Below are 25,136 nucleotides of genomic sequence, written 5' to 3'. Positions count from 1 at the left end.
CACCAGGAGCTGTTATTTTCCAGGGTGGATTAACTTCCCTGCAATAAAAGTTGCATCAGGGGAAATCTGGATGGGCCCAAATAGTAAAAAAAAAAAAAAAAAAAAAGGGGAAATTCAAGTAGCTCCTTCTTCCTTTGTGGGTTTATTTCCTCCATACAAGGGTGGCTACTAGAAGCCGTGTGGTGACTCTAGTCTGAGGATATGTCCTGGTTTGTGTACCCTCAGCTGCTGACAGAAGAAAGGACTTTGCTGATTTTTTTTTTTCCACTGAGTGATTTTTTTTCCTCTCTGAAATGCAGGTGTACTGTTAGGAACACACGACTCTTCGGGAAGCAGTGGATAATACCAGGCAATGCATTCCATAGGCAGTGGTGGCAGTAAGTAATTATTTCTGATTTGGGTTCCTTGTGTTTTGAATCACACCCTAGAAGACCAAGTTTCAGTGGAAAAAAACACAAAAATAAGAAAGCAAGGGTACCCAGTAAGTGGTTTAATGTTACAGAGCCAGCATTTATCTATTTTTTTTGTGGCCTTTTATTCCACTTTCATCAGCATTGCCTTTTCAGAAGGTTTACCACAGAAATTATTAGATTTTAGAGAAGGTGGTAAAAAACCTACTCACTCAACACTGGAAAGCGCCAGGGGCCAGGGGCTGTCACCCCAGGGGGATCTCTGGGCAAATGATTCAAAAAAAAGAAAAAACCAATCTGGCATCCCAAGCAAATTACCTGTTTCTAGACAGAGGGAGGTGGGAGTCTGGTGCCCCCCAAAAATCAGAGGCCAGAGCTGCCGCCTGCCGCAGCTCCTAACAGAAATGCTTTCTGCAAAGGCAACCTTCACCAAGACTTGGCATCCACAGCCCCGAGGGTGTCATTCTTTGGCCCATAGTATGTCTTTTTTGAGGTGGCTAAAAGCCTTTTTGGGAAAGAGAGAAAGACGTCTTTAAAAAAGGCTGATGAGGAGGAAAAGAGCCGGCTTCTCTTTGAACTCGACCAGGAGGCCCTGTCCAAACCCAGTGAGATCTGTCAGCTTAAAACTGGGAAACCCCATAACAGGATGGATAAGAAATGGCAAGCCCCGGTGTCGTGCTGTTATGAAAGTCACACCCAAGAAAATTCTGATTTCACATCCCGATATTTGCTGCCTGGGAGGAATGCTGGAAGAAGCCCACCCTGTGGATCTCAGGAAGATGCAGATGCTTAATGGTGAGATGTAGGGAGCATTTTGAGACCCTGAAAAAGTATTTTCAGATTTTGCAGGAGGAAGGTGTAGGCACCCTTTTGGTTGCTGATGAGAATGCACTGGGTGAAGAAAGGCCACCGTAAATCCTGAAGCTGTTGAGACCCACGTTGAGGTAGTCGTGATGTGTGAAACGGTTTGCTTCCTAAAATATTCAATAGCAAAAAAAGTAGGGGCAGAAAGATTTTGGAGCTTATTGTGGTTTGATTTATCACTTCTCCCCAAGTTACTTACCTGCCAAGAGCAAATGGCTTCCTTCTCATTACTGAAAGATCATTTGAGAGAGACCTTGTGAAGAACAGGTGCGTTGGCCATCTCCAGTAGCCAGCTAGACCACAACCACAGACAGGTTATGGGATTGCTTGGATGTTTTAAGTCAGCTGCCAGGAAAGATGTGGGGAAAGTGGCTCATATTGTGAGAATGAGACAGACCATTGAGAACATGAAGTTTGTGCCAGGGAAGGGCGCTCGATCCCCTCACTACCCATCCACTAAATGCTGAGGAACTGGAGGAAAATTCACCACTGCAAAATAAGGGGGACCACGACAGCTGACCTGCCCAGCGCCGAAGGAGGGATTGGTGAGTCTCGGACCTCAGCATGCAACCTCAAACTCCTCTCTTCCCTGCCGGGGAGCCGAGATGCACTTCCTCTCAGTCTGTTGGGTTGATCCGAGGACTATCCTGGTTCAGGCTGCAACAGCCGTAGGTGTGAGGTTTTGCTGGTCCTTTGCTGATGGCGGGGAGAGGACCCACCATCTCGGATCGATACCTAAGAAACCTCTTTAGTTCCTGATAAGGAGCCAAGAGAAATATATCTATTCAAGCTTTCCAGTGAGGCTTTTCCTCTTAAACATTGTAATGGTGGTAAAGAACCAGTAAAACTTATCACCAAAGTGTATGCATACATGGATACGTAAACATATGTCTCCATATACTGGGATAGAAAGGGGTTGGCAAGTAGTTACAGAATAGTTGCTTCCAATCTAAAACTTAAGATAATAATCAACTTATTAGCAAGTATGTAACTAACTAGCTTAACTAGCTTGCTAACAGCTCTGATTTTGCTGCAAACCTTGGGGAACATGGCATTTCTCCCAGCAGGAGTGATGTGAGACTTCCATGTTAACATACGGCATTCTTTCTGATTTTATTTCCTTGTATTAAATAATGAGGAAACTTTAAAAAATTGAAAGACATAAATAAAAGCCGCTCAGCATTTGTTTTAACACTGCACCATAACCTCCTGAGATCCAGGATGCACTTTATTTGGTCATTTTGGAGAAGCCATTGGAGAAGGATGATTTTTACGGCAAATATTGGTCTCCCTTATGCTCTTGAAGGCACATGGTGCGTGCTGTCCTTGGGAAGCTCTCGGGTGGCAAGATTTATTGTCCACTGCCTCGCTGGAGGTTTTGCCTTACCCCAGGGCCCTTAAGTTCTCTGCTGGAGTGCCACAAACACGGGCAATTTGGTTAAAAATAACCTGCTGGAAACAAATGAGCAAATAAAACATCCAGGTGTATGCAAATGGTTCCTGGCAGGCATCTTTTCTGGGTACTGAAATGGCAAAAGATGAACACTCTTTAAAAGTAGCTACAAAATTGTATTTTTTATATATATATTTCTCCCTTTTACTTTGCTAGATGTATTTTTAGCTGGAAAGTTTGCTTCAGGGATGTGATGTTTTGAACCCTTTAATTTTCTCCTTCATGTCAGGATGAGGTCCACAAGTCCAGCTGCTTTACCCATCGGGGATTAAAGAAACTGTCACCAGCTTTGGCGTTCCCAGTAGAAGAACACCCACACAGCCTGCGCAGGTCCTCAGCGATTCTCAGCTTTTCCATCAGACATAAAAAAACCCACCATAGGGACTTCACTTACCTTATTCTGCTAAAAATCCCAGAAAAGTTTCCCACTGGTGACCTCCTAAAATCCCGGTCCTCACTGCCTGGGCCAGGCACTTGGAACTTGAGCGTACCTAGCACACCAGACCTTAGCAACATCATAACCAGTTAGTACACCATTATTACTCTACATTACAATTACATACTAGTACAGAGGAGACACTAAAGCAAGTCAAAACTTGCAGAAGATCAAATAAAGAACTGGGTATGCTGCAGTAAATAGAAATGTTTGCAGGTCAGTCACAATTTAGGACTGACCGTGAGGTGAATCGAGTACCAGACTGTAAGCAAATACATTCATTTTTATTGTTTATGTTAATTAATAACATGCTGCATTTGGTGAGTGATGGTACTTGCGCTCTATTTTCGATTGCTCTTGTATAAAATGGACAGAGTGCGTCCAGCGTCAGGGCCCTCCCTGGGTAGCCCACCTCACAGCAAGCTCTTAACCAAGTCATGCAGTGGCAATCGCTGGGGCTGGCAATGGAGCTGGTGCCTTAAATGCCCCGGCAGAAGGGAAAAATGAAGAAAAATTCCCCCAAAATGCTGCCACAACTTTAAAGTCAGGTGAGTGCTCTTGTGCAAATTAGCAGACTGTTGGAAGCCCCAACCTTGGATAAAAACCTTAATTTGAATTGAGCAGCAAAGGGTGGAAGCCATCTCAGGCCTGCTTCAACCCAAGGGGTGCCTGCCACAGTCCCGTTGTTAAGTTTTGTTAAGTTTTCCTTCTCGGAGCAAGAGGTGTGTGTGCAGGAGACCACAGCCACCCTGGCAGCGTGGTTTCAGGATTTCAGTGGGACTTAAAATCATGCACATGCTTTGTGCCAGCCTCTTACAGGGTGACAGTTGCACCTACTTTCCATGATTTGTATGTTCGTACCATCAGGGGTTTCGGTCACTTTGGGTGGAACGGAGTGACCACCTCCTGTCAAACAGCAGCAGCGAGCCACCGCGTATCATAAACAGGCGTGCACGTAAATCCCAGTGACAACAGAAGCAGTCACAGGTAGCATAGAAAGGGTACGCAGCAACGGGGCAGTGGCTGTCCTGAGAGCGATGGGGCAGTGGCCGTCCTGACGATGAGTTCACCTCTTCCCCGCACTCATCTCTGGCTCCGGCCTCCCCCGCAGCCTGTCCCCGGCAGGCCTCTAATGACACCGGCCCCCCACGCTGCCGGCAGCCGGGCTTTACCACAAGCAAGGCCCACCGGAGCTGGCTGCGCACCCGACCTCCCCCCGCCTCCTCACGTTAAACCCCAGAGGCGGGGACAGGGGGCGGGCCGCGCTCCGGCCCGCTCCCCGTTAGGCCCCTGCCGCCACCCGAGCGGGACGGGGCCCGCCCTCTTCACGGGAGCGGGGCGGCGCGGCCGGCGGCGGCGGCGGTCGCCTGACGGGAGGCGGCCACCGTGACGGCAGGGGCGGGGCCACGGGGAGGTGTGGCTGGCGCGCGCGGAAGTTGCGCGCGGACCACGTGGGGTGGGTGTGGCCGGAAGTGCGCAGGACCGGGGTGTCGGGGGGCGTGTGGGGGGGGTGGGGGCGGGCCGCCATTACGCGGAGCAGGAGCAGGCCGCGCGTCCCGGTTGTTGCGCCGCCACTGTTAGGCGGGCCCGGGCCTCGCGGGTCCCGAGCGTCGGCGGGGCCCTGCCCTGCCCGGCCTCCGGCCCGGCCCGGCGGGGAGCGCCGGCGCCATGGAGGAGAAAGGCTTCGCCAAGGAGCTGGACCAGTGGATCGAGCAGCTGAACGAGTGCCGGCAGCTGAGCGAGAGCCAGGTCCGCAGCCTCTGCGAGAAGGTGAGTGCGGGACCCGGGGGCCCGCCCTGGGATGGGCCTGGCCCGGCCTCGCCTCGTCCCTGAGGGCCTGGTTGCTCTCCGGCCGGCAACGCTGCAAGCCGGAGTGGTTTGGCTCGGGCTTGGGGCTTGCGATACCTCGGCCCCGCTGCTGCGGAGCGGCGGGCAAAGCGTACCGAAAAATGGCAGTGGGAGTGCGTGGGGTGCCGTAAGGGGGGAAACAGGCTTGCTTCTCCTCGCTTTGCTCGCTGTGAGACCACCGTGCTGCCTGCAGGGTATCTGGATTGGCAGTCCACTTGTATTCAGTGGCGGTATATTTCTGCCGTCAAAAATGCCACGGTTATAGGATTTTTTTCCACGCAAGACTGCCCTTGATAGTATGGTTTTTACCTTTTGGGTTTGTCTAAGTTGCGGGGGGGGCTCAGGGGTGGTGTGTGCAGGGAGAAATGCATTCTGACTTTCAGAGACCTCACATTGTACTTTTCCCTTGTGTCTCATAATGTGTAGTAGCCACGTACTAAAAAGTCAACCCTACGTCAACGAGGCAACCTTCTGACATCTGATGTGTAATCTAGAAAAGCAGAGGGGGATAAGAGATAAGCTGTAGTGCCGACCTAAACAGAGGCTTACAACCTGCTGAGGGAGACTAAAATAGAATGAGAAATGGTTGGATAAAGGACACCATCTGCTATTTCGGCCTGTGGTTTGGACAGTCCTTTGGCAAATTCTTGTTTGGACTTGTTTAGTGTAGACTGTCAAGAGCCCCCCTTTTTTTTTTCTTCCCCATCAGGAGACCCGATCTTTAGACCTGTGGTGGATTTTGTCTGAGAAGTTAAATACCTCTGTGTGAACACTCCCTCAGTACTGCAATCTATGATTAAGTTAGGATTTTCTTTGGACTTGGCAAGCTGTGACAGTTAAAGGATTCAAGTGATAACAAATGTAGCAACAAAGATTATTCTTTCTATTTGCTTCTTATCTCAGTGACCAGCAGAGACCATTGCTGTGCATCAGGTGGTCCAGAGAAGCTCTCAGCTTCCTTGCCTGAATGAACTGATAAATTATCAGGCACCGAGGGTAGAGTAGTTAGTTTGGTGTTCCCTTTAGCATCATGTTGCTGATGGTGAACTTGGCACCATGATGTTATTACCTCTGTGTCTCGCTCAGTTCTCTGAGAAGTGGAATGTGTTTTTTGATGCCTGTTCACGGCAACACATTTTGGCCAGTGACTAAACATCTCAAGGCCAACTTCAGAAGATGCAACTATTTTCTTCTAGCGGATCCTTGGTAGGCTACTGCAGTGATAAGATCTTAACAGTAGAGAGGGGCTGCACCACAGCCTTGTAGTGTGCCAGGGTGCTCATTGGAAAGGTAGGAGCCATTTGTTTGAATGCCACAGGCAGAGACTGTGCAGGACTCCAGGCTCTGGCTTCCTGGCAGATGCTTTCACCAGGGGTCCTGGCATTTAGGTAGCCCCCACCCAGCCTCTGTTTTCATTCCCCCTTTCCCTTTTTCATTCCATACTGGTGCTGTCCATTTGTTTCATGACTCTTTCTCCAGAGCCTCATCAGTTCCAAGGGAGCATGGTGAGGCGGTCTGGTGCTGCAGCAGGAAGCAGCAGTAGTGGCTTTGAAGAGTAGGTATATCTTGAAGAGTGAGTAAGGGTTTCTTGTGGCTGTGCTGTCTCCTGCATAAGGCCCAGCTAATAAGACTGAAAAAACTTATTAGCGTGATCTGTGCCCTGCTCCAAGCATTGCTGGTTGGGAACTACTGTCCTAACCAGCAAGCTGTTTCTGTAACAATTTCCCTTCTTCTCTGGCTGCGTTGTTAATTAAGGAGCTGTGGCTGCTGTGTTTTGAGAAGCTGGAGGACAACGCAAGCAGATTGTGGCTGTATGTCAGGGCTCGCACAGTAAATAGAGAGAGTGGCAGCTCAGCGCATGGTGTTGCAGCTGGAGGTGAAGAGGGTCTTTGTCTTCCGATGGCAGGTAGGAGCCCTGAACCAGTGGTGCATGGTGTGAATCAAATGTCATCTATCACAGCACCTCTTTCTTCAAGGGTGCTGGTGACTGATGGAAACAACTTGGGTATGAAGTAAATACTTTGCAATGCTCTTACTTGGCTTATTTTAAATTTTTGGGGAGTGGTTGTATCATCCAGCTGGTAGTGGAAAGGAGCTTTACAAAAACTTTTGGGTGTGCGGGCTTGCTTTTGTGTGAAGCACCCCTGCCAGAAAGCTGGTTTAGTTTGTTTCCTTGGGATAATATTTGGAGAAACCCTTACCAACCTTGTCTTGCTTCTTATCACTCCCTTTTGTGTCACTAATTTTTAAGAGGCCAAGCACAGTAGTACGTCTTGCATCAGGTTTACATTTGTGGAAGAGTTTGGTAGTAAAAAAAAAAAAAAGTTTAAAACAAAATGGGGTGGGGGGGGTGGGGGGGGGAAGGAAACAAATGCCAGACTTGCCTGTGTGGGTCACTCTTGTTTTGAACTGCTGGCATAATGGACAGTAATGAGGGAAAGATTGGACATAGCTAGGGTTGGTGAGGGTATACCAAATTATTCTGTACTCTGAAAGTGCTTGAAATTTGCACCTGTAAAAATCACGTTCTGTCTTCACCTGCCCAGTTACGACATCATTTTGGCAGCTAATCAGTCTCGTATTCTTCATGCAGTTAATCAAGATGTCATCTCAAGACAACATGAGAACACTTGTTTCCTGTTCTGCTGGTCTTTAAAATGAAATCTAGCTAAAATCATGCAGACATTTAAAGGATAATAGAAGGACAAACAATTATGATCACTGCTGGAGCTTGTAGACATGGGAAATGTTCCAATATGTTGGGAAAATGTGCGTCGGATGTCTTGCATCTCATACTACTTCTCTTAACATCATGGTCTTAGACTCTCTTTATGGCAGAAGGTTGCTAAAACATTTTTTGGCTGTCATTAAATAGGCAGTGAAAAATCTACGGAGTTCTGCCTTGGATTGTGTCTGCACTTCATCAGAGGTGCCATGGCAGCTTTCTGTGCTGGTGCTAGCTTTGAAATTGTTAACTTGGGTATGGATAGCAAGGTAGTGCTGGCTGTATCGAACTGCCTTTGAACTTGCACAGGTTGTAAACTGTGTTTTGGACAGTTAAAGTCAGGCTAAAAGGCCAGGATTTATTTAATAGGAAGCACTTCCATGTTTGGACACGGAAATCTCTGAATACTTATGTTTTAAAGTTCAAGTCAGGTCAGCAAATGAATTCTGGTGCGGGTGAGGGAGTTGAGAGCCATCCTACTTATCCCAGGGAAAAGGTTTTTCTATCAAGGTAGTAAAGTGGGGTATGAAAGAAGGCAAGTAAAAGGCTGTCTCTTAAATTAACATAGCCAAGCAACCATCCATATAACCGTCTCTCTCTTTGTAGCTTCTTTTATTCTATCCTTGTTCTTTGGATGTGTAAGAAGGGTTACAGTCTTGTTGCTGTGAGCAGCTTGAGATCTTTGTGTTGTGAAGTGGTGGGAGGAGAAGGATTCTAATCACTAATGAAGACTTGTACAGTTATTGAATGGTAATTGTAAACTGACTTCAAACCAAGCACCAGGAGCCGGTTGATGCTGTAGGGAGTATTGCTGTTACTGGCATGTACCTATGGTGCTTCTGCCCTCCGAGATCATTTCACCTAAGAATAATTTTAGGAGAATGAGTTAGCAAGCTCTTTTGCACTAATTGGTGAAATTAGTATGAGTGATGGAGCCAAGTAGCATTCTGGATGCTGTTCAAACCATAAAGTTCCAAATGTTATGTTCAGTCGTGTCCAGGAATATTTCGTCTCTCCAGTGATGAGGCTCATCCTGGGATGTGTTGGCACAGGTACCTCTAGGAGCACGTGTGCACCTTGACACCCTCTGTCACTCTTGAGGCTCCAGGGTGTCCTCTGCTGCCTTGTTGCTGAAGGGCAAGACAGCTGCATCCTTCTGGCTTCCATCTCATTTGGGAATAATAAAACTGGTTCTTGTTCAGGTCAAGCTCCTTGAGATTTTAATACGCTCAGCACACTTGTTGACATAGTAGTTTGGTGTGTCACAGCTGATGGAACGACAGTTCAGTTGAATCTTGATCAAACTTCATGGCTAGCTTCTCTGATTCCCAAAGTAAGAGCCTCTATGGGTCAAACTGAGCTCATGAAGTAAATGAATCTTCCAGAAGGAGTTGAGTTTCCGTGCTCTCAAAGGATCTTCTATGCAAAGCAGGTGCTTGGGGTCTTTGGCTTTCTCTAGAGAAAGCAGAATGCTGAAAATCTGCCTCCTGGTTGGATCGTAATCCCCTCACCCATGGAATCAGCCTACACAATTGTCATAGACAAATCTGAACAGCATAATAGTTGATGTGGATTTGATTGTTAAGTCTCTCACGGAGGGATTAGTCTCCTGGTGATCCTGACGGCAGTCTCAAAGATGGCGTAGCATCTCAGGTTTCGGAGCAGCACGTTAATGGGTTGTGTTCAAGCCCTGAGACCACTCGGTTTCCTCTTGCAGTGATAACACAGTAAATTAGTGGGATATGCATTCTCGAGCCTCTCTCCATGAAGATTGAGGACTGGACAGCAGACAAGCTTGTGTAGCAGTCCATAGAGGTGATCTACAGAATCTAAAACTGGGAAAGAGAGGGGAGTTGAGATGATGAGTGAGCTCACAGCCAACAAACAGTCTACTCTTCAAAGTAATTTTGAGCACAGTCATGGTAACTATTGTGCTTAATGGAGGTTTATTTAATAAAAATACCTAAAAGCTGCTTCTGTTTATTCTGACCTGGATATGGTTTCATCCAAAACAATTGGGACACATGCTTGAGAAGCTGATAACGTCAGTCACTGTTTTCTGAAAACAAAGGTAGCTAAAATATGACTTCAAGTCATAGTTATTTAACAGCCTTCTTAAGTAAATGATGATAATGCAGGGCAGCTTACTTGCATCAGGGGTTTTTATCCTTGCTTTGTAATGGTGCTTTTTTAAATTTTAAGTCTTTGACTTTAGCGTTAGCTCTGCACGGTGAAATATGCAAGCAGAGTGCACTGGTTAGTTGTTGCTTTTCTGGGTGGATTTAATTATTTTAAAGGTCTTGTTCTGCATTAGAAAGTCATGTGAGGGCAAACGTCTGTGGCCAGCTGAGCTCAGCTCCCAAGCCTGATTTGGACCAGCTCCGCAGTGTTAAAAGGACAGACTTAATCTATTAATGTGCATATATGTTTGTCTACTAAAAAGCTAAAATAGGCTACATAGTAACAGCTGGTAGGCAGCTTAAGAAGCTGCTGTTCTTCAGCATCTAGCTTCTCCTTTCTCATGAGGGGAAACTTCTAGATTCTCCTAGTACCAAAATTTCGGGGCTCGGGCTCGCCCACCTTCCTAGGATGCATTTAATGTGAGTATGTTTGCCCTGTTACTGTGCAAAAGGAGCTCGTCTCTGTTGCCTGTGCTGCTTTACCTCAGGATGGGTGCATGCATTTCCTGGGCAGATCGGAGAGGTGGAGAGTGCTGATGTGATTGAGACACTGGTAGGTGTGTATGGTATCTGTAGTGTCCTGCATCTTTTCCCCATAGGCTTGAAATAAGTGTATTTCTTGTTATGCATCTGGGAAGGGAGCAGTATGCATGATAGAAAAAGGCAGAAAATAACTCACACCTTTTGTGGTTAGGTTAGCCCATCTTACAACAGAACCCTGTTTGTTGCTTTGAGCAACAGTCAGAACGCACTGAGCAGCGGTTTTGTGTCTGTGTTTTATATTTGTGTCTCACAGAGGATAGAAGCTCTCAAAAGGTGCTGTAGATGCTTTTAAAGATTCTTGAACAAGATTAAGAGTACTACTATTTGCACTCAGACACAACACATCCAACAGTTTGCAGTCAGTTTAGAACTGCAAGGTAGACCCAATGTCATCGAGTCCATGTGCAGGATGTGTCTTTGAGGCTCAGGGTCACATCCCTCGGGTTACGTACTGTGCAAGGGCCACACTGTATGCTGTCCAAGCTCTTGACTGCTTGGATTTTAGCTATCCTTTCAGAATATGTGCTTTCCCTAAAAGAGGCAAAGCAACTAACGTTTGAATCTGAAGACAGGTGTCCTCGGGGAGCCCACCAAGGGTGTCCTTGGTAAGCTGCTTCTTCCTGGTAGCAGCAGGTGGGAGCTACATCATCCTGAGCTGAGAGAGGTGGTGATGAATAGCCAGATTGTTGCCTGCTGGTGACTCTTCAGCACTGGTGATCTTTAATCCCTTTTGTTCAGTACAGACTGAGCCTGTCTGTGGGTGTTCTCTGTGCTTCAGATGTGCCTGGAGCACTGACCTGCATCAGTTGATGAGCTGGAGGTAGCAAAACAAATGTGATATTTGATAACGATAATACGGTAATGCAGATAGGCTATGTTACATGGCTGTAATTAGCAGAGGAACTGCTGGGTGTAGAGGAAGAGATAACTAAATACAGGGATGCCATCCCTCCATCTGTGGTCATTTTGTTGACAGCTGGGTACAGCCAGGGAAGCTGGTTGTGGTTCCATATGTTTAAATTGCCTCTGATTTTGCTTTTCCAGTTGTATGTGACCTGCCTTTAGAAGTTGTTAAACTGTTGTGCTTGGAAGAGGGTTGGAAATCTGGCAAGCAAAAAGTGCCCTGGGTGAGAGAAGTGCCTCTTGCATATACAGTGATGTTGTGTGCCAGGTTAGTAAAGCGAAGCTTAGGAATACTTGTTTTCCTTAGTAGCTTAAGCAAGAAGAAATCTGCCCCACTGCAAGGGAAATATATTTGTTAGTTCCGTGTGTTCTGGGAGTGTGCAGAGAAGGTTCCCTTTCCTGACTTTCAGCTCCAGTCATCTTGTACTCACCACACTGTAGTCTGAAAGCGCAGTACCTCAGGAGAGCTGGAGCAGCCCCATCAACCCCCGGCACTGGCGCTCGTGTTGGTTATTGTTTGGCAGAGTAACACGGCTTGGCTCATCTGGTGCCGTACTGGTTGCCCAGCATTTCTGCCTGATGACCTGCTTCATCTTGTGCAGCCTTTCTTAACATCATCTCTGCTCAGCGATCACACGATGAGCTGGCTTTGTTGATACAGAACGAACATGCTGTTTTTAGTGCCGTTTCCATGGCACGGACCCACTGCTGCGAAATCCTGGTCTTGGGAGAGCACTTGAGGTTTATGGGTGTGCAGCGAGGTGGGGAAGCCTGAGGGATCCCAGAGGAGGAAGGCAGTGAGGAGTAGCTGTCAGTGCTGGCAGAAGAGTTGTTCCAGCCTGCTGCTGTGGTGCCAGCGAAGGTGGCAACGTGAGTGGTTCCACATGGCTGTGTGGGATTGAGAGCAATCCGTTGAGCAGCTGAAACAGTAGTTGGACTACAACGTGGCAGGAGGGAGTCTGTGTACAAGTCCATCGTTGTAAGTCAGCTGACTTCTATCAGAAATCTAGGAGGTCATAGTTTTCCTACTAGTGTAACTATTGAATAATATCTAGCTTTATGTGTGCTTTTGCAAATAAAGTTGTTCAAAAAACCATAATAGTTGCCAGAGTGGTGTGCACTATCTCCTCAGGAATTTCTACCCTTACAGCAGATGACAAGAGTGTTGACTAATCTCTGTATGAGTTTCACACGGAGCTCTTGCTGACAGGACATGGGATGGCCTGCAATACTGAGGGGACAGCTGTGGTTCTTGAGGTAAAAGCTTCTAGATATTGTGAAACTGAATAGCACTTGACTTTGGCAGTCAGATTAGAGTGCCAAGTGCTGGCGTAGTTCACATAGCAGAGACGAACAGACCTGAGCTTTACTGAACACGTACATGGAGAAATCCATCAAAATCTGTGTGTTGGTTGTGCTTTAGAAGATAATGTCTGCCCATGATGCTGAAGAAACTTACTGGAATAGTGCTTCATCTTGTCTGCACTTGAGAAATGTTTGGAAGAAGCGCAGGAATCATGGGTGAACCCTGGTGGTGTTGGAAGTCATATCCAGTGCAAGTCTTGAAGTTCACACTGCTTCATTTCAGGGGAGGCTGGGAATTAACTTGTTTAGTTACTTCTTTGAATTTGTTTCTCAGTGCTTGTAGTACAAAATCTTAATGACCTGGCCTCACAGTAGCAAACCTGCTTGTCTTTATGCACAAGGATTTGTAAAATGCACTTTGTCTTTGCTTACCCAACAAACGGTTTGTCCAGTGGTCAGCTTGAGCTACTGGTGTGAAATCAGCTTTCCAGTGCAAATGCAGTGGAATAACATCTGCACCTGCTTATGGAGGAGCTTCCTATCTTTTTGTCCTAAATGTATTTTTCTTGCTAGGCTAAAGAAATTCTTACGAAAGAATCAAATGTACAAGAGGTACGTTGCCCTGTCACCGTCTGTGGGGATGTGCACGGTCAATTCCACGACCTTATGGAACTCTTTAGAATTGGTGGGAAATCGCCAGACACAAATTACCTGTTCATGGGAGACTACGTGGACAGAGGCTATTACTCGGTGGAAACGGTGACTCTTCTAGTAGCATTGAAGGTATGGTTTGACAGCTTTTCCACAGCAGCCTTGGGCAAAACCGTGCTTTTGAGGAGTTTTGAAAGAATTGCTTCTCCCATTGATGCCGCTGTTGGCTTGAGCTAGATGGATGTGAATTGCAGTGTGTTAATGGACATGTGCTATTCTATAACAGAGCTGAATGCTTGACTGCTCTTTGAAATACTCTGTTACTATTTCTTTCCATTTTGATGGTACAATTTTTGTGTTAAAGAAGAGTTTTCTTTGTCAATAGGTGCGTTACCCAGAACGCATTACGATACTGAGGGGCAATCATGAAAGCAGACAAATTACACAAGTGTATGGCTTCTATGATGAATGTCTGCGAAAGTATGGCAACGCCAACGTCTGGAAGTATTTCACAGATCTGTTTGATTATCTTCCACTTACAGCTCTAGTAGATGGCCAGGTAAGCCTTGAACAAGGAAAACACTCCATTTCAGAGTTACGCAGACTGTATTGTCTGACCTCTAAATGAACAGTCTCAAAGAAGCTCTCTTGGCTTGTGATCTGGATTTTTTTAAAGCCCATGCACTTATTGTGGGTTTGGGGAAAAATTTAGTGAGGTGTTAATACAAGTTGATGGTGTGGAATGCTTTTGATTCTGCTGCTGAAAGAATGGTAGGGTATTGCATGGATGGTTCAGTTTAAATGACTGCTCAACAAGTGGGGATCCCCTTGTGATACATCAGATGTGAGCTGAGTTGTGGCTGTGAGGCAGGACATTCTTAAAATGGAAGGCATGGTATCTTTGCTGTTCTGATCTCTGTATGCAAGGTGTAGCCTTTTAGTTTTGTTTCCTTCTGCAGGAATTAAAGTTGGTTTCTCTGCTGTGAGGGTAAGATGGCTGTAATAGTAAAAGAATGGTAACAGAGTTAAAAACAGCTATTTCTGAGATCACTCTTCCCATAACAATATGCACTGAACAGATTGCTTTTTTTTTTCCGTAACAGATATTCTGTCTCCACGGTGGCCTCTCTCCATCCATAGATACACTGGATCATATCAGGGCTCTGGACCGCCTGCAGGAAGTTCCACATGAGGTAACAGGAAAGGAAATGCATCATAAACTTAGATATCTCTGGGTGGAAAATACAATTTCACATTGTAATCCATTTAAAGAGACACACGGTTACACAGCAGATTATTGCCTTTCTAAGCTAGAGCAGATGAACATACATTTGGACAAAACACACAGAAGTCAATATGCTTTGATTACAGCAATCTACAGAAGGAGAGCTATGGGGTGTTCACAGCTGTTTTCCCCAAAATCGTGGGATTTTTTGACTGTCACACTGACTCAAAAAATAGTATTTGGCAAGGGAGGGTGTTTACTACCTTCAGTCTCATCAGAGACTTGCTTGTGAACAGACAGCCACCACATGAAGCCATGTTGTGTCACCATCCTTTCTCCCCAGCCAGTCCTTTCTTCTGTGGTGTGTAACCTTGTTCATCACTTCCTGGGGGCCTGAGATCAGGACTGAAGAAACTGTCTTCTGAGCTCCCAGGGTAGCAAATGGCTCTTCTATGTTGGAGTGATTGGGGCTTACAAATGGACTTGAATGTTCCCTGATTAAGATGAACCGCTTGTCCTGCAACCTCTTTGGTATGACAGGAAGAACAATGCAGCAAGGTCTGCCCAAGCCTTCCAAAAACCTGAAATAAGCTGTGTAAATTACTCTGAGAATTGGGCGGCTACCTGGTGGGACATCTACCTGTAGTTAGGTGTAATGATCATATTGTTGCTCTGGGGTTTTCCCGGTCCTGTGCTGCATATCTGTGTGCTGAAATCTGGCTGTCCTGAGGACCTCCACATGTAGGCAGTGTGTTCCCTACTGCAGAGCTCTGGTCAGTGGGTAGGAAACAGCAGCAGGGTTAGATAAATACAAGAGTGTCTTTCCTGCCCCTTCGTAGCTCAACAAGAAAAGTCACTAAGCTTCATTTATGACTGTTAAATGATGTACACTGGGATATTTTGGAATATGTCAGGTCCAACAATGGACTGTTTAGGAGAGGAAATTAAATGATTAATACCCTGCCAGAAGGGCAGCTGAAGACTTAACATCAATCTCTGAACAGTCACTTCGTAGCCTCCTATGGGTCGTTTCCCTTTCTTTATTGCAACTTGGCTTGCACCAGTGGACCCACTGTGTATCCTTGGATGTACATACCTTCTCACGTGGCCTTTTTTATTATACTCTGAGAGTCAGGAGTAAGAATGTGGATCTGCTCTCCATGCCTTCGTTTATCTGACCAGTTGAAGTGAAAGGGTAGGCAATGTGTGTGGAAGAGGAGGTGGGCATGGTTTTCTGGTTACATGGACTCCTTTCTCAGTCATCTGTTTACATATTAATTTCTTTGGGCAGGATGCTGACGGATACAGTGAGTAACTAGCCGGTATTATGTGTGTTAGATAAACCCATGTGCTTTTTGCAGAGAAGGGCATGCTGGCAGTCCTTTTCCTGTAAATAAAATGTATTTTAAAAGTGGCTTTTTATAACAATCTTGCTAGTGATCTAATGAAGAACACTTAATCTTTTTCAAGGGTCCTATGTGTGATCTGTTATGGTCGGATCCGGATGATCGTGGCGGCTGGGGTATATCTCCACGTGGTGCTGGCTACACGTTCGGGCAGGATATTTCCGAAACATTTAACCATGCCAATGGTCTCACACTGGTCTCACGTGCTCACCAGCTTGTCATGGAGGTAGGGCAAGCACTCTGCTAGATGGGGCTAACAAAACATAGATGCCAATTCTTGTCTCCTCTGTGAGACTTTTGCTGATGGGTTTGCATGAGCTGACACCCAAATGTTATGCAGGTAAATACCAAAGAGGGACTTTAATTGTGTGAAAACAACCAGCAACATAAAATGATATGTGTTGACCTGTGATGTAAATAAGGGGGTGTTAATGCCCTTTCCTCCCCCTCCTCCAAGTAAGTTGCCAAAGGAACCCTGTCACACCCCATTTGTGGATGTAATAATCTCCTTACATGCTGACTGCTCTACTTAGGCTGCTGCTGCATTAAGCAGGCTGTCCTGTAATACTCGGCAGTCAGATGTGACAGGGATTAAGCCATAATTTTGGCTGTCGATAAGCTATTCTTGTATGTCTTGCTGGAAAAATGCCAGGTGGGTCAATGGAGCAGATGTATTTTTAAAATCTAGTTCAAGTTGATCCCTTCAGTAGTACTGTGTGTCAGAAGTCGCTTGCATCCAGTAGGCAAATTCTTGTTTGTGGTGGATGAAAGCTGAAGGCATACCTGAAAATCTCGAGTTTCCTTTGTGGTACAATACATCATTTGTACACAAAAATGGATAAACGCATGGGTGACAAATGGCTGATCTCTCTGTAGAGTGGTTGGAGCTGTTTTTGCTACATAACTACGGCTTGTTCTTGCGGTAAGAGTACTTCTTTTAAAAGGAAACACAGTCAGTTGGAAATACAAGAAGTCTACAGTTTCACAAATGCCTTGGATCATTTCAGGCCTTAAGAGGAACTTCAGATGGGCTGAGGTTTGAGGTTTAACAGAGACTTTTTTCTTTTTCTGGCAGGGTTATAATTGGTGCCACGACCGAAATGTGGTTACCATTTTCAGTGCGCCCAATTACTGTTATCGTTGTGGGAACCAGGCTGCTATCATGGAACTAGATGACACTTTAAAATATTCCTTGTGAGTAACGTGGCTCTGGCTGTTCTCTCTTCCTAGCTGTTCTGTATTGTGAGGAGTGTCTGATCCTTTCCAAAGGGCTGCTTTCGTGAAAAGCCAGCTCAAACCACTCTGGAATTAACGTTGTGTGCTCTACCTGCAAGAGCATCTAAAAATAAGTAGTGAGTTAAGCTCTTAAAAGCTTCTCTTGGGTACTGCATTATCTCCTCTTCCTGGTTCTCTGGAGAGTTGGAACTTCTGCATTTTCCTACTCCCTCTATTGCCCAAGCTTGATGGAGAGAGTAAAGACGGATTGATTTACATATTTATTTTCATTTTTGGTAGCCCTAGGCTTTGTGAAGACAGGTGAGAGAGTCTGAATTTTGCACTCAGCTGAGCTTGTGTGAAAGGAGTGATGGGCTGCTGAAGTGTTGGTGGTCACTGTGTAAGCAGCATTTTGAGCAGCTGATGAGTTTGAATGCCCACGGGGATGCTTGTTTTGGGACCTGGGACATTTTATGTGGAAGCAGATGGGATGAGCAAAGCAATAGCAACAGGAGAGCAAGTCTAGTATTTATTGTGGCACTGGGAAATACCTTGTGGAGGGGGGGAAGATGATCCCTTTTTCTTTCCTGCAGCCTCCAGTTTGACCCAGCACCTCGTCGTGGAGAGCCTCATGTTACCCGTCGTACCCCAGACTACTTCCTATAAACCTCTCCTAACCTTTGTAGAAGGAAGTACACCTGACATTTTAAAGAGCAACAATATTTACACGTTTCTGTAAGAAATCAGGGTTCGTCTCAACTTTAAAATCCCCATCATGGACCAAAATGTGCCATACAGAGGACAAAGAGCGTTTAGCACAACTTGAGACTGAATTCCTTACAACACTATATATATCCTATACCCATCAGTCCAACAGTCAGTTTGCCTGCTATATTTGTAGTCATTGTTTTCTTCTGGACTGTTCAGAGAGGAAAAGGTAACTCTAATAACACTTTCATCTCCTTTGATGCTTCTTTGTAAAATTTTAGTTCTCGTGTTTAACTGGCATGAATTAGAGTTTATTTTTGAGGGAAATGCACACTAACTTCTTCCCCCACCACTCTTTTATTTTATTGAAAGACCGATCGACTTAACTGGAGAAAGGAAGCAATTCCTGCTTGGGAGTACGTTGTCATAACACGGATAAAAAGTGTTCCCTTTTTAGCTCGATTCCCGATCTGTGTTGATCCTGCCTTTTTTTTCCCTTTTGTTTTGGTTTTGTTTTTGTTATTTTCCCTCACCCCTCTGTATATTTGTCCTGGAAGTGCTTGCAAACCCTCCTCGCTGTACCTGAACCAATAAACTTGCCATTGTCAGCCCCAACCCGTGGTGCTGTGCTGGGGGCGGGGAGGGGGGGGGAGGGAGGAGGGCGGAGGGAAGGGAGGGGGCGGCTCCGGGGCGGGGCGGGGCGGACGCACCGAGCCCGCAGCCATGGCCGCGGCCGCAGCTTACGAGCTGCTGGTGCTGGGCGGTGGGTCGGGGGGGCTGGCGGGGGCCCGGCGGGCAGCCGAGCTGGGAGCCCGCGTCGCGCTGGTGGAGCCGAGCCGCTTCGGCGGCACTTGCGTGAGTCCCGGGGACACCCACGGCGGGGGGAGGGTCGCTCCCGGGGAGAGGCGGGGGGCACGACGTCGACACATACACGACCTAGGGGGGGCCTGGTTCCCACCCCGGGCTCGCCCCGGTCCTACGGTGGGGGAAGCCCGAGGGCGGGAGTCGCCATCCCAGCGGTGCACAAGGACCTGCCTTGTCACGCTGAGCTCGGTGGAAGCAGGAAGGTCCGATTCCCCTCTCCCCTGGGAGGGTGCTGGGTTTGTCTCTTCTGAGGCCGATAAAGGGGCGCTGCCTCGTCCCGGGTCGGTGCAGCACAAGGGTTAACTCTGTTACCACTGAAAAGCAGCAAAGCAGAGCTAGCGGGCATGGCGAGCTGGTCACAAGCAGCAAAAACTAAACTTGTTCCTTAAAGAAGCCAGGGCCAGGCTCTAGTTTTATGCTTTAAGTGTGTTCCCCTGGAAGAGTTGCCATACTTGGACCAGAAGTGCAGGAAAGGGATGGCAAACACCTTCCTCCTAGTAAATCTCTTAAATTATCAGTGGAAAAAAACCCCTTGTATTTGAAGACTGCTCACCTTCCGTATTCTCCTTCAAGGAAGCGAAGGAAACCAGGCAAACCACAAGACTGTGAGGCTCCAAAGGCAGTTACAGCCCTCTTTTGCCAGAAACCTGTAATCCTGCCTTTATTTTCCTGGGCAGAGAGCGAGAATTCAGTACTGGCCTGAAGGGGGATGCTCTCCAGAGTGTCACCTTTGAAAAGCTAAGCCTTAACACCGAGACTTGCTCTTATTTCCTCCCAGGTCAATGTTGGGTGCGTGCCAAAGAAGGTAAGGGTGCTTTCACCCCTCAGCCGTGGGTTGGGTGTGGTGTGGGCTGTGAATTGTGAGGAGGTGCTGACGTGGGGTGTGGGGAGGAAGCAGGGGACTGGGAGCGTATTGAGCCAGCGAGATGCTGTGAAGGGCTCGGACCTGTGTCCCGTGGGCTGCTCCGGACAGAGGTGAGACATTGGGAAACGTGGCAGGGTTTTTCCCAAAGTCAAACCGATCTTTCTGAGCTGATTTGCGGTTTGTGTGGGCAGGTGATGTGGAACACGGCGGTCCATGCGGAGTTCATCCACGATCATGCCGACTACGGCTTCGAAACGCCTGGCATCAAGTTCAACTGGAGGTAAGTAGGGAAAGAGATGGTTGGGAACAAGCGTCTCCCAGTGCGCGTCCCGTGGGGAGCAGCCGTGGGTCAGTGCCGTGGTCCCATGGCTCATTGTCCACCCCAAAGGGGTCTGTGCCTGCTTTGAGGCTTCCTGTGGGCGGATGCTGAGCTGGTTATGTGACCGGGATTCCCCCTGTGTTTTGGAAAGGAAGGTTGGCAAACCAGCCATGGAAGAGACTCAGGAAAAGACACATACAGGGAAGGCAGGCACAAAAACCTCACGTCAGTGGGGAAGGTTGCTGCCGTCCGCGTAACTTGTGTCCAGGTTATTTTGTGGCGTGGGTGCCACGTACTGAAGGGGTTGAACTGGTTTTCGCTGAGCTCCGTAGCCTCATTCTCTCATGGTGACACTAAGACCCCACTCTGTTCTAGAACCATTAAAGACAAGCGCGACGCTTATGTGAGGCGCCTGAACGAGATCTATGAGAATAATTTGAAGAAGGTGAGGATGTGTTTATCCTGTGAGCAGAGCGGGGAAGCAGGCTCTGCTGGATTTTTGGCCACTCTTCCAGCCTTAAAGGGCGTCCTCTTCTCTTAACTGTGGAAGCCCTGGCTCTGTTAGCTGGCTCTCACACCTCCTCCTGATGTTAATCACATAACTGTTACTCCCCAAAGGCTCATATCGACATAATTCGGGGCTATGGCAAGTTCACTGCCGATCCCAATCCTACCATCGAAGTGAACGGGAAAAAGTACACGGCTCCTCACATCCTTATAGCCACGGGTGGGCGCCCGGCTGTCCCTCCTGACAGCGAAATTCCTGGTGAGCCTGACAAAATTCCCAAGGGTGCCTGGGGAGAGGTCTGCAAAGCAAAGGAGATTTTGGGAGGTGGAGGCAGGAATTGGGTGCTGGTGAGGGGTGTGAAAGGTGCTCTGCTTTTCAGGTGCCAGCCTGGGGATGACTAGCGATGGCTTTTTTGACCTGGAGGAGCTGCCCAGGTAAAGTGAGGCTCACCCCCCCAGTCACCGCCACTGCCACTGGCTCGGTGTGCCTGCACACGGCATCGTCACTTCTCCCCAGGCGCAGCGTTATTGTCGGTGCCGGCTACATCGCGGTGGAAATCGCGGGGATCCTTTCCATGCTGGGATCCAAGTCATCCCTGCTGATCCGCCACGACAAGGTAGTGCCACCAGCTGTGCTTCCCACCTGCAGCTGCATCCCAGTCTGCCAGGTTATCAGCTCCTGTGGGCTGGTAAAGGAGGGTCCAAAGTTGGCACAGGCTCAGGAGAGTGGAAATGTTGATGGCATAAGGAGGGCCTGGGGGAGCGCAGACAGGGCAAAAAGAAGAGCGTAGGTGTGCTGCCAGGAGGGTTTTGGCAGCACCAACCTCCACGCCTGGCATTTCTGCAACTGTGCATGTCACTGCACCCCTTTCCTTGAGCTTTATTTCAAGTCGTGACTAGAAAAAAAACACAAAAAATTTAAAGGAAAAACAAACAGAGGAGAATTTTATCATTAACCAGAAGCATCCCAAACCTGTTTGGGCCTGGATGAGGTGCAGGCACAGGGAAATGCTCATGGAGAGGGCTGCCAGGCAGTGCCTTTGCCTGTGGACCCTCATCTGATGGGTTTGGTGCATCCCTGCTCAGGTCCTGAGGACCTTTGACTCCATGATCAGCTCAAACTGCACCCAGGAGCTGGAGAACACTGGGGTGGACGTCTGGAAGCACACACAGGTATGGGCGGGCAGAGCAGCCCTGCGTCTTGTCCCATGCCTCCTGGAGAGGCAGGGCTGGGGGAAAGCTGGCCATTTTGGGCTGGTCCCCGGTTCTGTGATGTGACTGCTATCGCCTGTTGCAAGGCAAAAACCATCGGCGCCTTCTCTCCCCACGGCTTCTGTTGTTTTCCACAGGTCAAGACAGTCACCAAGTCCCCTCGTGGGTTGCTGGATGTGACAGTGACCTCCTCGGTGCCCGGCCACAAGCCGACGGAGGGAGTGATCCGGGACGTTGACTGCCTGCTGTGGGCTGTGGGGCGGAAGCCCAACACTGAGAAGCTGTGCCTGGACCAAGTGGTGAGATGGCAGCACGTCTCTTCCATGCTGGAACGAGGATGCCTGCAGGTCTCTGGGGGTCCCACAGGTCTTCAGGGATCCCATGGGTCTCTGGGGTCCCACAGATCTCTGGGAGTCCCATGGATCTCCAGAGCCTCCTGCAAGATGGTGTTCCTGCCGTGCCCCGCCCCTGGCTGGGAACACAGCGGCCACCGGCACAGGTCCCCCGTGGGCATTGATTGTCCCATTCCTCCCGGGACACGTGCCGAGGCGGCTGCTGTTTCTCATGGCAGGGCGTGCAGGTGGACGCCAAGGGCCACGTGGTGGTGGATGAGTACCAGAACACCACCAGGACAGGAGTCTATGCTGTTGGGGATGTCTGCGGGAGAGCCCTCCTCACCCCAGGTACCACTGCTGTGCCCCGCTCCCCAGCCCCTCGGTGCTGCACCGTGCCACAGCTCATGCTCCCTGTCCCTCCCTGCAGTGGCCATCGCGGCTGGCAGAAAGCTGGCCCACAGGCTCTTCGAGGGCAAGCAGGACTCACGGCTGGACTACTGTAACATCCCCACCGTTGTCTTCAGCCACCCGCCCATCGGCACTGTGGGCCTCACTGAAGGTGGGGACAGACAGGGCACAGGGGGGTGAAGAGGCTGGGGATGTTGTGGCTCAGACTTCCTGGTTTGATGCTCAGGGAAACGGTCTGATCTCTGACAAGCAGTCTGACACTTGCAAAATGTGCTTTGACTCCCCTGTTATAAATGCCTCATGTATACGGTGCATCCCCTTGACCTACGTGCTGTGTCTTCTGCTGCAGATGAAGCCGTGGCCATGCACGGGAGGGAGAACGTGAAGATCTACGGCACATCCTTCACCCCCTTGTACCATGCCGTCACCCAGAGGAAGGTTAAGTGTGTCATGAAGCTGGTGTGCACTGGCAAGGAGGAGAAGGTGCGTGAAGGGGACTGGGGGGACAGCTGGGCACTGCAGGGGTGTGGCAGTGACCACGGCTGGCTGTCACCTTGTCCCTGCATGGTTGGCTCTGACCTGCTTAGACCAGGTCTTGGGCTGGGATCCAGCTACCCCAGCACCAGGCCCAGTGTTCAGCCTGGGTTTTGCCAGTGCTGGGTCCCATCTGGCCTCTGGCTTTTTCCCCAAAGGTGGTGGGATTGCACATGCAAGGGCTGGGCTGCGACGAAATGCTGCAGGGCTTTGCCGTGGCCATCAAAATGGGGGCCACCAAGGCTGACCTGGACAACACCGTTGCCATTCACCCCACTTCTGCTGAAGAGCTGGTGACACTGCGCTGAGGTGGTGGGCACAGGCAGCCCCAGGGATGGCATCTGCAGCTGGGGAAAATGTTTTATATGTCTTAAAAAATGCCTTACTGGCAGGTGGTTGCCTGGACAGCATGTCTGTAAAATCAGCGTGGCTTGCTTTGGAGTGGAAAATAAATAGAGAGATACTGGCAAGTCTCTGCCTTTTGCTTTGTGGTGCTCATCTCTTATTGTGCCCAACCACGGAGGGTGGTGGCATGGTCCCTCAGTGCCATTTGGGGGAAGACTGCTGGTGACTGGGCTCCTCCTCTGCCGTCCCTGGCACCAGGGCTGTGCGGGGAGCAGCAGAGTGGGGCAGGACGGCTGGGTGCTTGGGGTACTCGTGGGTCCTGGCGTATCCCTGGTGGGCTCTGTCCTCCACAGCAGGCTCACGGAGGGATGCATCGGCTGCACTGTTGGCTGTGGGATGGTGGGGGAGCTGCTGGCCTGACCCTGCTGCATCCCAGGGGCTTCCAGATCCCCTCTGCTGCCCCGTTGCTATATGTTCTTCGTGGCTGCGGCTTTCAAGCTCTCAAAGCTTGAGGCAGCTTGAAGTGGACGAGGGCAAAGCTGGCCAGGAGACGGGGCACAGCACTGGTGCTGGCTGAGGAGCTGCTGGCTTCTTTGCTTTTCCTAGAAATAAATAGTTTGCATGAAATCAAAGTATCTCCAAGGTTGAAAACTCCCTGAAACCTAAGGAGGAGGTGAGCAGTCAAAGGAAGGGGATGCTGGTGCTCAGCCTGGGTGTGCAGCTCCAGGCTTTGCTTTGCTGGGGTGTCTCCATCCCAGCTGGCAGAACCGTAGCAGTCAGGAAAAGCCTGCCCAGCCCTCCTAACTGCATCAGCATGTTTTTAAAGAGTGTATTGGACTCCTAGGGGCTCAAGTACAAGCAAAAGCCCAGATATTACTGATATCCTCAGCTATCTATGTTAGTCTTTGAAAGAGTAATGATTTGCAAGGCTTATTGCTAACTCAAGCACACAAGATTTCCTCCAGGCTTGCTACAGACGATGTACTCAGGCACATTACAGGAGTCACTTGGAGTTAATTCATACTTAATTGCTCCATTTGAGTCATAGGGACTTTACCTTCTCAGTCAATATGCTGTAGTGGCATTTGTCAGTATTTTTCTTCCTTTTAAATGACAAATTTAGTCACTTGATTTTAAGGTGTGTTTCAGAGCGTGTGGGAGGTTTGTCCTGTACTTCAAAGCCAGAGAAATTATCAGTGTCTAAAAAAAGAAAGACAGAGACACACAGGCACAGGCAGGGGCTGAGTGTCTGCAGAAGCCTCCTTTTTGGAGAGAAAAAATGGGGAAAAAAAAGCAGAGGGAAGCTGAACCCCGGGCGTCCGCGTGAGACCACGTCCCCTGGGGTCGGGACCTCGGGTGGGACGGGGAGGAGGGACACTGGGGGTGGCCTGGAGGCTCTGGCCCGTTCCCACTCCGACCTGGTGCTGTCCGAGCTCCGGGGATGCCGGCCTGAGAGTGGGAAGGGGCCGAAACCGGCCCCCGCCGACCTGAGCGGGCTTCCCCCCCCGACAGGGATGCTCTAGGGCGGGGAGCCCCGGGAGTGGAGGTGCCCGGCCCCCCCTGCTCTCGGGGACTCCGCTCCCTCCTCGGGGTGACTCGGAAGTCCCGGGTGGGCCGGGGACCGGTGAGCCGGGCTTAGCGGGGGGCGGACGGCGGCCGAGCACCGGGTGTCCTCCAGCAGCGTCCCCGCTGCTGCCGGGGGGGGGCGGGCGCTGGGCCCAAATCTCCCCGGGCCGCCCCGCTCCTGGACACGCCCCTCAGTTAACCCCGCCCCGCCCGCAGGGCCCGCCCCCGCCGAGCCTCCTCCCCCGGGCGGGGCGGGGCCCCAGAGCGGCTGCGCGGGGCGGGGCCCGGGGAGATTTGGCCCCCGTCGGC

General features: G+C 49.2%; 2 protein-coding genes across 2 annotated transcripts; both read left to right on the top strand.

Annotated features, from left to right (window-relative positions):
• The first annotated feature begins 4,683 nt into the window (after nt 1-4,683).
• On the top strand, nt 4,684-18,487 carry PPP2CB (protein phosphatase 2 catalytic subunit beta). Its single transcript, XM_074867090.1, has 7 exons — nt 4,684-4,933; nt 13,241-13,450; nt 13,704-13,877; nt 14,422-14,511; nt 16,014-16,175; nt 17,025-17,143; nt 17,758-18,487. The coding sequence occupies exons 1-7, from the start codon at nt 4,832-4,834 to the stop codon at nt 17,828-17,830; spliced, it is 930 nt and encodes a 309-aa protein (XP_074723191.1). The 5' UTR covers nt 4,684-4,831; the 3' UTR covers nt 17,831-18,487.
• On the top strand, nt 17,940-23,386 carry GSR (glutathione-disulfide reductase). The gene is made up of 14 exons (XM_074864948.1): nt 17,940-17,951; nt 18,482-18,727; nt 19,515-19,541; nt 19,793-19,881; nt 20,296-20,365; nt 20,539-20,686; nt 20,808-20,862; nt 20,945-21,044; nt 21,514-21,600; nt 21,777-21,938; nt 22,211-22,322; nt 22,402-22,533; nt 22,732-22,865; nt 23,075-23,386. The coding sequence occupies exons 1-14, from the start codon at nt 17,940-17,942 to the stop codon at nt 23,222-23,224; spliced, it is 1,524 nt and encodes a 507-aa protein (XP_074721049.1). The 3' UTR covers nt 23,225-23,386.
• The last annotated feature ends 1,750 nt before the right edge of the window (nt 23,387-25,136 follow it).

The sequence above is a fragment of the Strix uralensis genome, chromosome 4 (genome assembly GCF_047716275.1).
Source record: "Strix uralensis isolate ZFMK-TIS-50842 chromosome 4, bStrUra1, whole genome shotgun sequence".
NCBI classification, from domain to species: Eukaryota; Metazoa; Chordata; class Aves; order Strigiformes; family Strigidae; genus Strix; species Strix uralensis.
The sequence above is the reverse complement of the archived record's forward strand: the minus strand, read 5'-3'. Positions and strand labels throughout refer to the sequence as shown.